The 12161-nt window shown below is 39.9% G+C and overlaps 1 protein-coding gene across 6 annotated transcripts in view; it reads left to right on the top strand.

Annotated features, from left to right (window-relative positions):
- The window catches only part of ABCC8 (ATP binding cassette subfamily C member 8), a 57650-nt gene that overhangs the window by 45083 nt on the left and 406 nt on the right, over positions 1 to 12161 (top strand). For all 6 annotated transcript variants that reach the window (XM_028732671.2, XM_028732663.2, XM_028732653.2 and 3 more), the window contains 11 exons: positions 703 to 860; positions 1200 to 1292; positions 3713 to 3815; positions 4578 to 4691; positions 5337 to 5457; positions 5620 to 5750; positions 7055 to 7133; positions 8334 to 8442; positions 9433 to 9536; positions 10697 to 10830; positions 10973 to 11035. In XM_028732671.2, coding sequence (XP_028588504.2) covers positions 703 to 860; positions 1200 to 1292; positions 3713 to 3815; positions 4578 to 4691; positions 5337 to 5457; positions 5620 to 5750; positions 7055 to 7133; positions 8334 to 8442; positions 9433 to 9536; positions 10697 to 10830; positions 10973 to 11035 — 1209 coding nt within the window. The remainder of the gene's footprint in view (positions 1 to 702; positions 861 to 1199; positions 1293 to 3712; positions 3816 to 4577; positions 4692 to 5336; positions 5458 to 5619; positions 5751 to 7054; positions 7134 to 8333; positions 8443 to 9432; positions 9537 to 10696; positions 10831 to 10972; positions 11036 to 12161) is intronic.

Raw genomic sequence — 12161 nt, 5'->3', positions numbered from 1 at the left:
CATCTGAATCCAGGCAATATGTTGCTTACTTGCTTTATACTGAACTGTGCCTCGATCTTCTGCAGGACTTGCTTTCCCATGTGCATGACTCTATTCACCACACTAAGTACCATTGCCCTCATGCAAATTTAACTCAGAAACTGCAACATGTTTATGGTCACATTTCACTGTAGGAATAACTTCCCAATATTTCTCTTAAGCAGTTTATCACAAATTCAGAAGTAACAGGCTTCAGTGGCAGCCCTAACTTTGTTCAACCCAGGAATACTGAATGTAGGCACAGCAATAATTAATGGTCTATTCATATTAAAATAAGAATGACATTCAATTTTTGAATTTCCTAATGGGCTTTCAGGAGATTCCCAATTGGCAGCCCAGTCCTGTGCTATTAATTGTGCTATTAGTTGTTTAAAAATTCATGCAGAATAGTTTCTGCCTGAGCAATGAAGCTATACAAAGTTTCTCAAAAATCCTACAGTCTTTTTACTGAATATTATAATTATTACAGTTATTAAATATTTATTGAATTTTTAAAAACCAAATATCAAACACAAATCTAAAATTAATTATTCAGGACCATATATGGTCTTGTTTTGAAAGAGGGAAGAAATAGCAAAAGGAAATGTTGATTTCATGGTAGCATTGATTTATTTTCATTACACTTAATATTTATTGATTTATTCTGTGTGTTTATTTGCTTAGCACATTCCTGCCACCCTGGAGTGCTTGAGCCGTTCTACCCTGCTCTGTTTATCTGCTCTTGCTGTGATTTCGTATGTTACACCTGTGTTTCTCATAGCTCTAGCTCCTCTTGCTGTCATATGCTATTTCATCCAGAAATACTTTAGAGTAGCATCAAGGTAAGCAATTCACAAGTATGTCACAGTGTATGAAAAATGGCTTGTTTATATGTAGGTATATGACTTTGTATTTATGTATATATAGAAGTACAAATGGAAAAGATGGCACATCTAGCCCATGTCTGAATTAATGATTATCATCTTGCTTTTCCTGGTAGCTCCTGCCTTATTTTTACTCTTTAGAACAGGTACCGTTTTAGGTTTAGACTGCCAGTTTGTTTCCTGGTTAGACTTCTGCATTTTAACAGTTGCATTAACAATAAAATACCCAGTAAATAAAGCTTAATTTCTTATCGGGGGGAAACTGACTGCTTTTTAAAAATAAAACATTGTTTTCAGGGATCTGCAGCAATTGGATGACAGTACCCAGCTCCCATTACTTTCTCATTTTTCAGAGACTGTGGAAGGTCTAACAACTATACGAGCATTCAGGTATTTGTTTTGTTTTAAGTTGTAAGGGTTTTTCAAAACTGCAAGGAATTTTGTAGTTATGTACTGAATAAACTGCCTCACTCTGTTTATGTATGAAGAATTTGGTAACTATAGATAACCACAACAAGCCCCATAAGATTCTAAATAATAGTGTTACTATTTATATTACCATAGTGCTTAAAAGGTACATTATAGAAATGGGTAATATATTTAAGTGCCCGAGTGTAGTCTTCCTCTAGTACCTTTAAGGGCACCTTCAACATGGGTGGGCATATATTCATCCATCTCACATCTAAACCCGAACTTCACATATGCCCATGACGTCATTCCACACTATTCCCCTGGTACAGCGACTATGATGCAATGGTGGAGCACCTGCTTTGTACGTAATAGGTCCCAGCTGCAGCACTGGTATCAGTGCTTTGCCCTGTCGTATGTTCAACAGTCTTGTTCCCATATCTTGACACAAAAAGAATTGATGGAGAATATGAGCAGGGGGAGCTGTGTGCCACATGGCTCTAGTTTGTAATAAGGGTTGGGGAAGTTGTGCGTACTCTTCCCTAAGCAACTCCTGCCACCTCTGTCCTTTTCAGTGCCAAAACTAAATGGCACAAACTGTGTCAGTGAATTGCACAAACACCATTCATCGCAGCATTTTTTTGGAAATTATAAAGTTTAGGTCTGGGGTGGAAACCCTCAGACAAGCCTCTCTGTTTAGCCCTTGGGACACTTCCCAGGCAACACTCCTCACCATGCTGCTCTATTTTTGCTTGAATGTGTCCTTGAAGTATGACATGCCTCTTGCATGCCTGGATAGAGACTGGAGAGAGGTGTCTGTGGGCAGGCAGAAACCACTGACTTTCGCATGGCTCCAATGCAGCCTACTATCCTAAGAGTCACGTCCAATGCTCTACATACAGATGGTTCCACTGTAGATTGCTCTGCCCATTGTCTGCCCATGGCTGGCATGTGACCTCCATAGGTTGACCATGATAGCATGTCACCTTCAGGCTGAAAAAGATTCCCCATCCTGACTTAGGAAAAGCAGTCCCAATTAGCACGTCAAGATCACTGGTTGTGGGATGTGTTTCCTCTTCTCCCATCTGCAAGCCTTGGTGCCCCAATGCTATAGCAACAAGTAGGCATAAAATGGGAAAGAGCCAAATTAGACATGAAGCAGTATGTTTCCATTTGTTTCAATTTGCACAAGGACACCATCTTACAGTACTGTATTTGTGTTGACTTGCACTATGCCATCATATCCTGCTAGCTATTTTAAGTTGTATAGAGAGGCTGGGGAGACCATAAGCAGCAAAATTAGTTCTATTTATATTTTAATTACTATGATTATCATATATTAGTTAGGCTTCTAGAATCAGCTCCTGCTAATTGGCATTCTGTACCACTGGGAAAATTAAGTCAACCATGTTCCATTATGTATTTAACTCATGACTTGTGATATATATATATATATTCCAACCTTCTCCAGTTGAGAAGATAAAAATGTCCTTGTAACCATTAGCACAGGACTCCACAGAGCTTTGCATGAACAAAAACTTCCTTTGATATTGTCTATAGAAGGCAAGCTGACACCTTGAAATTGCTGCCTGGCAGCACAAGCTCAGAATTTAGGCAGGCAAATTGAATTCAAAATAATTGATATACCTCTGACCCAGACAGAAGCGAGCATTTACCAGCTCCTGTGTTTTATTTATTGTCAAGCTATTTCATGTGCTATATTTAGGCACTTCATTTCAGCTGCCTTACATGCAGCAGAAGTGACATTTGGATTCTAATCTCTCAGCAAAGTATTCAGATCTTGAGTTTCTAAAATTAGCTCTGAAACAGAACTAAATTAAAGAGCTAGATAGCAAATCCTTTTTCTTCTTGACCCTCATGGCAGGTATTTTCAATTTGATCAAAATAGGCAAGGGGGGGAATGATTATATAATGGCAAATAAACCTTCATAAACTATATTTTTATAATCCACTATGTCTGTATACTATTGCTGCTCAGTGCATGACCCTTCTACTTTATTTTATCTCAATTATTCACCATATGTAAATATAGCACCTATTTGCTTATATCTGTGTAACAGTTCTGTAGAGAATTTAAATTAATGAACTCACTGTCACAAATGTACTTTTTTGGAGTACTGACAATATTTTGAAAACTTTCAACACACAGTCTTAAAACTTAGTTGTTCTTTGAATTCTAATCCTCCTTCTAATTGCTGACATGACTATAAATGGAAAGGCTGTTGTTACTTATATTTATTCATATAAAATCCACTGCTAGTTCCACAATTCCTTTCAAAAGAATCCCTAATTTTGCATAAGCAAGCCATAAAATATACCTTGCTATTATGAATGGACGTTCACACTAACATCTGGGTGTCTCTCATTTCTCTTTTATAAAGGTATGAATCCCGATTTAAACAAAAGCTTCTTGAATATACGGATTCCAACAACATTGCTTCCCTTTTCCTTACAGCTGCCAATCGTTGGCTGGAAGTTCGGATGGCAAGTACATTGTCTATCATTAAGTTTATATCAATGGCAATAGACGGTTTGCTTTATCATGGGAATTGCTTAGGACTGCCAGTTTTTCTCTGGCAAAGGCTCCTGTGTCTTTAACAGTTGCATAACAACCAAATTCTCAGTTGCTAAAGCTCAATAGGCAAAGCTTTATTATTATCCTGCTTGCTAGAGAAGTCTTAACTTCTGCTTGTTGCACATCAGTTAAATGGATCAAGGCCATTATAAGAAGAAAAACTGACAATCCAAGTTTGGCTTTAGTTAATACCATTGCAAATGGTCTCTGTAATGCAGAGCTGGGAGTCTTTTTCAACCCAATGGCCACCATCTCTCATGGGTATCTTTCCAGGTACTGCATGCCAGTAGTGGGAAGCCCCAAATCCAAAAGGGGATGAGGCCACAGTCAAAAGTGGGTGGGATCAAAGTGCAACCCCCACACACACTCATCCGCATACCAGTCACACAAATCCATCCTCACCCCATCAGTATGGACACTCCATTCGTGCAAATTTATCCAATTACTCTACAGGGTCAAAGTATTATACAGTACTCACCTCAAGATTATCCTCTATAATTGTCTCAATACTTAGCCTGGTCAAAAGATCCTTTGCTGATTGCCAAATGTTAGAACCTGACCAGCGTCAGTAAATCCAAAAGCCTAGTATTTGATTCTGAAGTTTCAGAAATAGTTAAAATGTTGCTATCTCCTTGTGTGCTATGATGATTTATGTTACCTTTTTTTTAAAGGAGTATATTGGGGCATGTGTAGTGCTCATTGCAGCTGTTGCTTCAATTACGAAATCTCTCTACGATAACCTCTCTTCGGGTCTTGTAGGCTTGGGATTAACCTATGCACTGATGGTAAGTAAGTTTAAGAGGAGAGGCTCCAGTCAGGTGTTAAAGTTGACATTTAGTCTGCATTGGTTTCTGAAAATATGCAGCATAATATAGGCCTAAGCGTTTAGGTGCCTCAAGCTTAACAAACTGGCAGCTGGTGGCCAAACACTGTAACCATAAAAATTAACTGGGGTAAATTTAAAGTGTATAATATCCCAATAGTTTTATTCCTACTAATAGTTTTATTCATAATAACTGACAGGCATTTGAGTGGCCTAGAAGAGGGGTTTTTAAATGGTCGTCCACTAATAGCCCACTAATAGCTTCATTCAGGTGGTGTGTGGCATGGCTGTAAAAATTATATTAAAAACCATACAGAATCTTGCACAGCACATTACAATTGCTACAACAGGCAGAAAAAAATATAAAGTGGTCTGTCAAGAACTTCTGCAATTTTGAAGTGGATTGTGGAAGGGTTGAATTTGGGAACTACTGACCTAGAAGACTGGCATAGTAGTCAAATATTTAGACTTCTGGACAAATGGAAGCTAGTCATTTTCTTTCATGGGAGCAGACAGTGACAACTTTGAATAATCTGAAATATTGGTTATGAGCTCCTTCCTACATTCTATACCAGTTCCAGACACAAATCTTAACTATTTATTCTAGGTCTCTAACTATCTAAACTGGATGGTTCGCAACCTGGCTGATATGGAACTCCAGCTTGGAGCTGTGAAAAGATTCAACGGCCTCATAAAAACTGAGGCTGAAAGTGATGAAGGGCTGTTGTGTGAGTATGGTGCTGTATAAGTTGTAGAAAGGGGTTCGTAATTGTTTAATTATTCCCACTTAAGTCTCATTAATAGCCATGAACTTTTAGAGAACCATTTTTAAAGAAGCATGAACTTTTAGCAAACCAGTTTTCCACATATTATTTTTGTTTTGATTGCAGCCCCAGCACAAATTCCTCAGAACTGGCCTGACCATGGTGAGATTCAGATACAGAATCTGTGTGTTCGCTATGACAGTACTCTGAAGCCTGTGCTAAAGCATGTCAGTGCCCACATCTCTCCTGGGCAAAAGGTAATACAAATGATCACTCAGAGTAATGACTTTAGCTGTCAAAAACCCATGAAAACTATACTGCTGAGAGCAGAACCATTTCTTATTTATTCCAGAATATCGTCCCTATTTTAAACAAGATGAAACAATATACAGTGGTACCTCGGGTTACATATGCTTCAGGTTACATATACACTTCAGGTTACAGACTCCGCTAGCCCGGAAATAGTACCTCGGGTTAAGAACTTTGTTTCAGGATGAGAACAGAAATCATGATCCAGTGGCACGGCGGCAGCGGGAGGCCCCATTAGCTAAAGTGGTGCTTCAGGTTAAGTACAGTTTCAGGTTAAAAATGGACCACTGGAACGAATTAAGTACTTAACCCGAGGTACCACTGTAATCTCTTCCCTCCCCCCCCCAAAAAAAAAACCATTGTTTTGATGTTCATGTACATGTTTTCTATATTTACACTTTGGCAGCTGGATCCTAAGTGTGTTTACACTGAAGTAAATCTCACTGAGATCAGTAAAGCATGCTCTCAGGTAACCTTGCGTAGGATTGCAGTTGTAAAGTCATGCGTACATCTTCCAAGCCAATGGTATTATACAAGGAGATCTGATACCCAGTAGAAATACACACAGTTTCATAAAAAGGGTTTATAAAGTCAAATCTCTGAGTCAAATTTGTAACCTTCCCACCCCTGCACCCTGCCGCCATCGTGGGCATAAGAAATTGAAACTTTAAATATGGGAGGCTTGAAATGATGAGAAATAGCTTCAGTATCCCTGTTTTCAAAGTTTTTAGATCTATCCTTTTTTCTAAAGTCATTAAGTGGATGCATCCTGCAAAGCAAGATCCCTCTCACACACAGACACACTGAATTGGATGCAAACTGGAGGTGTAGGGTAATGATTTTGGCCAATTCCTCTTGCAGCCTCTACTGCTGCCTCCCACTGTTCTGGAGTCTACCCCAACCCTATGGAAGTTTTCAGGGGGCTGCAGGGAAAAGGAAGAATCAGTGAAAAATGCTACTCTGCCCATTTATGTCAAGCATGAGCAGAATTCCACTGAGCACAACTCTGGATCCAACTCAGCTTATGGAGCAATAAGCACTGCTAGTAATGTAACTGTACCCCAAGCTGGTCATAAATTATCTGTCTTCTCAAAAAAATCAACAAAAAAACCCTCTTCTAGTTTGCCATTCGCATGTTAGCATTACTTACTAGTGCTTGTGGCAATCACTCTGTACCTGTGTTTCCCATTCTACTGAATTAATATTTTCTTTGCTATTCCCCTTATAAAACTGGTTTATTTATGATTTGCAGATTGGCATATGTGGCCGAACAGGCAGTGGAAAATCATCCTTTTCTCTTGCCTTTTTCAGGATGGTTGACACCTTTGAAGGTAAAGCTACATTTGTACACATCAGGATGAGTTACTATTAGTTTCATTTGTATCTGTGATCTTCCTGGCTACATTTCAAAGAGGAGAGCACATCTCCTTTTCCAGTCCCTGCCACACCCATCTCCCAAGTTGACATAAAATACTATTTGACTTGGCTGTTTGCTATCTCCGACATAATACAGCAGAGCAAGGTGGTGATCCCCCCCCCCTTTTTTTTTTTTTATACAGACTTACTGGTAAAAAGTTTACTTTCTGCATGGTAACTTACGTTTTAGCATGCTTGTACTGTTAAATATAGCTGTTTTTACTGATGTCAGTGGTAAAAAAAATTCAATTTACTGCAGGCGATTGTAATATTTGAAAAGATTGCAGATTATTATCTGTGTATGTAAAGATTACCTCAGAGTGTGAGTTGAGCTCCATCTAGAGGTTGAAAGCAAAAGCCCTGCTCCAGCTAGAACTTTCAAAGCCTCTCTCTCCTTTAGAACTTGAGGATTCCAAAGGAGGGGGCAATGATTTTGCCTTCAACCACTAGGAAGAGCTCAACTCCCATACTCTGAGGTCAAATTTTTACATGCACAGGAAGCAGGAAGCAAACCATATGGCCTTATTCATGATGAGAATCCAAGTCTTTTCTGGCTAAGTGATGTAATTAAGAATATAAGAACATGAGAATAACCTGCTGGATTAGGCCAATGGCCCATCAAGTCCAGCATTCTGTTCTCATAGTGACCAACTAGATGACAGTGGAAAACCTGCAAGCAGGACCCGGACACAATAGCATTTTTTTAGCCTGTGGTTTCCATACTGTCTCCAACCATGGAGACAGAGCACTGACATCATGACTGGTAGCCACTGGTAGCCCTCTCCTCTATGGCTTTTTTGTCCATCAACTTATATGGCTTTAGAAGAGGAGAGCAATTCCATAGGTTAACTGCAGCTTGCATCCAGATACATAACAGCCATTTATTTCATTTAGATGTAGGCATTATAACCTGGGTGCCTAAATTTCAAATCCTATATATCCATTTACCTACAGTGAAGTAAGGAGGGTTTAAGCTGCTGTACCTATAGTGACATCCTGAGTGAGGTGAATGAGGTATATTGCTTTCTGGCTGAGTGCCTGTGAGATACAGCTAGAAAAACAAGCCATGTGATGAAGCATATGAACACCATTCATTTTTTACAAACCACCCACAGGAAGGATCATTATAGATGGCATAGACATTGCCAAGCTTCCCTTACAAACACTGAGATCCAGGTTGTCAATCATTCTCCAAGACCCCATTTTGTTCAGCGGAACAATACGGTAAGTGTTATAATCATCATGTAAGTAATTAGGCACGTTCGTGATTATGGCCTGCACTATCTGTCACTGTTTGCAATTTGCATGGATTGCTGTTGCAAAATCACTGCTGGCTGCTGCTGGGACTTGCTGTTCCATCTCTCAAAAGGCAAAGAGGAATGTCTTCTATAAGAAAAGGAGCCTAGATAATAATAATAATGGTTCAATGCATTGTTGTTTTGGATCCTCCCTGGGTCCAAAAATCACAACTCACTGAAAAGGAATTGCAGAAAAGACAATTGCAGTATTTCTAGATGGATCCCTCCATCCCATTCTTTCAGTATGTTATGCTATACTGCTGCATTTTAACATGAAAATATGTGGCTAATTACTTGCTGTGTTTACCTGAAAACAGCACAAATGATTTATAACACATGGTGGTCTACTTAACCTTTCCCAATGTTTTTTGTTACTTGGGTTACTGCAAGGCATGTACAGTATGTATGTTGTTATTGTTTAGTCATGTCCGACTCTTCATGACCCCATGGACCAGAGCACGCCAGGCACTCCTGTCTTCCACTGCCTCCCGCAGTTTGGTCAAACTCATGCTGGTAGCTTCAAGAACACTGTCCAACCATCTCGTCCTCTGTCCCCTTCTCCTTGTGCCCTCCATCTTTCCCAACATCAGGGTCTTTTCCAGGGAGTCTTCTCTTCTCATGAGGTGGCCAAAGTACTGGAGCCTCAGCTTCAGGATCTGTCCTTCTAGTGAGCACTCAGGGCTGATTTCCTTAAGAATGGATAGGTTTTATCTTCTTGCAGTCCATGGGACATAGTCATAGTAAAAACAAAACAAAAAACCCCACCCATTGTTCTCTTGCCAGACTGGCAATATTTTGTGCCCTGTTCTTCAAAGTGCATAAGATACCAAGGCAATCATTACATGTGGCTGCTTACCTCAGGTGTCAAAAAAGCTAAACGGCTTGATGCCATTTAGTTGCTTTTCTTTTTTCACAGATTTAACCTGGATCCAGAAAAGAAATGCACAGACAGCATGCTGTGGGAAGCTTTGGAAATAGCACAACTGAAGCATGTGGTGAAAGCTTTACCTGGTGGGCTAGGTAATAACTCCTTTACCTCTGAGGAAATCCAGCATTAAAAATATTGTTAGTTGAAGTTAAGCTGTATAGTATACCTTTATTGGAAGTGAAATTGTAGAAAATACATTATACGTGATGCATTTATTTTTTCTGTCCTGCATTGATCTTGGTCAAACTGGTTTTCAGCATTTCTTCAGCACTTCAAGAAGATACCAGGAAAGACTTAAAATGAACTGGTTCACATGTAACATTAAATCCATGGTCTAGCGCAGGGGTGGGAACTGGAACCACCCAGTGGGCCATATTGTGATCTCTCTCACACCCCATGGACCACATTTAGCATGTGGGTGGGGCTGCCCTGACAATCACTTGACATCACAATGATGTCAGATGACCCTGTTTTGCATTAAACTGTATGAACAAATGCGCAGCCCACAAAGCACTCTGCAAGACCCAAGACACAAGTGCTGGCAATCTGAACCAGGTGAAGGCAGGTGGGCATGGCTTGACCATAGTGGCCTCACAGACTAAATGGGGAGACCTGGTCAGAAGTTACGCACGAGCCTGAATGAAGCCTTGGGCTCCCACACTCCACCTCTGTGTTGCAGCGATTCCTCAACCTGTGGGTCCCCAGATGTTGTTGGACTACAACTCCCATCATCCCTGAACTCTGGCCTTGCTAGCTAGGGGTGATGGGAGTTGTAGTGCAACAACATCTGGGGCCCCACAGGTTGAGAAAGGCTGGTTTAGGGGGAAGGAGGCACTCAGAGATAGCTTGTCTCCACCCACCGCCATGACAGGTAGGCTCACATGATGCAGCTGTAAAGACTTAGATAAGCAGAGGAGACTCCACCCTAGTTCCTTCTCTCTCTGCATTTGGCTTCTTTCCCGCTCTTCACTGTTTGTTTTTGAAGCACTACTTTGTTTTTCTTCTTACCATTTCTTCCTCTCAAGTTCTTTCCTGCTATTTCCTCTGCCTGATCATGGGGCTCGTAGAGAAAGGCCATCTGTCTAAAGAGAAAACAGTACACAAAGAAAAGTCATAAGACTGGTGAGGTGCAGGTCCAAAGGTGCTGCTCTCCCACTACCTCAACAATTACTGTTGGCTCTTAAGGCACGTTGTCACTGGAACCCGTATATTTTCACAGGTTTCCTCTAAATATTAATTTTATTCCAATCAGATGCCATTGTCACAGAAGGTGGAGAAAACTTCAGCCTGGGGCAAAGGCAACTGTTCTGCTTGGCTAGGGCCTTTGTACGGAAGACAAGTATCTTCATTATGGACGAAGCCACAGCATCAATTGACATGGCAACTGTAAGTTTACAAATGACATGTCCCTGAAAAGGAAGCAAAATTGTTAATTTCTTTGTTTTTTTAACTAGGTAGTTTTCACACAATGTTTCTGTTTATGCATGTTTCTGAATTAACTAAAATATTTGTTCATCGGCTTATGTAGGAAAATATTCTTCAGAAGGTTGTAATGACTGCATTTGCTGATCGAACGGTGGTGACAATTGCAGTAAGTATTGTATTTTGCTGCTGAGATGCTTTTTTTGAATGTGTTATACATTTTTAATACACCTGTAACATTATCATCAGCTCTTGCTTCTAAAATGAGAAATTTCCTTTAATTTTCAATCAATTATATTATGTTTCTCACATCTGAATCAAGACAATTCTTCCTCCCCTAACAAAATAAAATGTTGCCAGTAAAATATTATTTTTAACATTTCAGGGGGCTCAGTTACAATGTGTTTATAGCCATAAGATGTTTTTGTTTTAATTCAGGGAAACTCTTTGCAACAAACCAAAATGAAAATAGTCAGCTGTGATCCTGGGGACTGCCCAGAAGAGATTCTTGCCTGGGGATTTCTACAAAGCTCTTTCCCAGCAGCAGTTCCCAGATGTCTTGCTTGTGGTTTTTCTGTTTCTCAGCTAGCATGAACTGGGAGCACCCTCTGGGAAAACTGCATAGAACCCACTGATCATGACCTGCTATTATCTATTAACTATTTCAGCAGATGGCATTCTGAAATTGCAGGCTTGGAGAGCATTATTTCTGTGGATAAGAGTTTTAAAAATAATAATAATAATCACTTTCCGCCATGGCTTGGAGGAGGGGGGGTGACCATACCAAGGTGTATACGGTATGCTGAACAACTTCTATCAGTACAGAAAGGGGACAGAGGATGTTGAGCACAAAGAGGGCTAAGAAGCTCCTAAAAATACAGAACCTTCTAAAAATGAAGGATTCTTTTAATTCATTCCCTCACGTTGTGACTATGAAACAATTAAAATACAATAAAGAGCAGAATAAATAAATCAAATTAGCAAAATCAACAAGGGAGAGATGCTTCGAACCAAGTTAAGAAGTAGATTTTAAAAGAGAGAGAGATCAAGTCACATTTCACCTAAAGCTTAAAAGAGAGGGAGCCAACTGAAACTCTTTAGCAAGAGAGTTCCACAACAGAACTTTGTTGCTTCTAGAGTAACTATGCCTTTGTGGGTGGCAAGATTGGTTCATATGACAGGAAGCAGTCCTATAGACATTCTGGCTCCCTATTAGTTAGGGCTTTTAAGGTAAAAACCAGCACAAATTGTGCCTGAAAACAAATGGAGAGCCAGTCCAAAAAGAAGCTTTGTGG

This window comes from Podarcis muralis, chromosome 1 (assembly GCF_964188315.1).
Source record: "Podarcis muralis chromosome 1, rPodMur119.hap1.1, whole genome shotgun sequence".
Classification (NCBI taxonomy): Eukaryota; Metazoa; Chordata; class Lepidosauria; order Squamata; family Lacertidae; genus Podarcis; species Podarcis muralis.
This window is presented reverse-complemented; position numbering and strand designations above follow the sequence as displayed.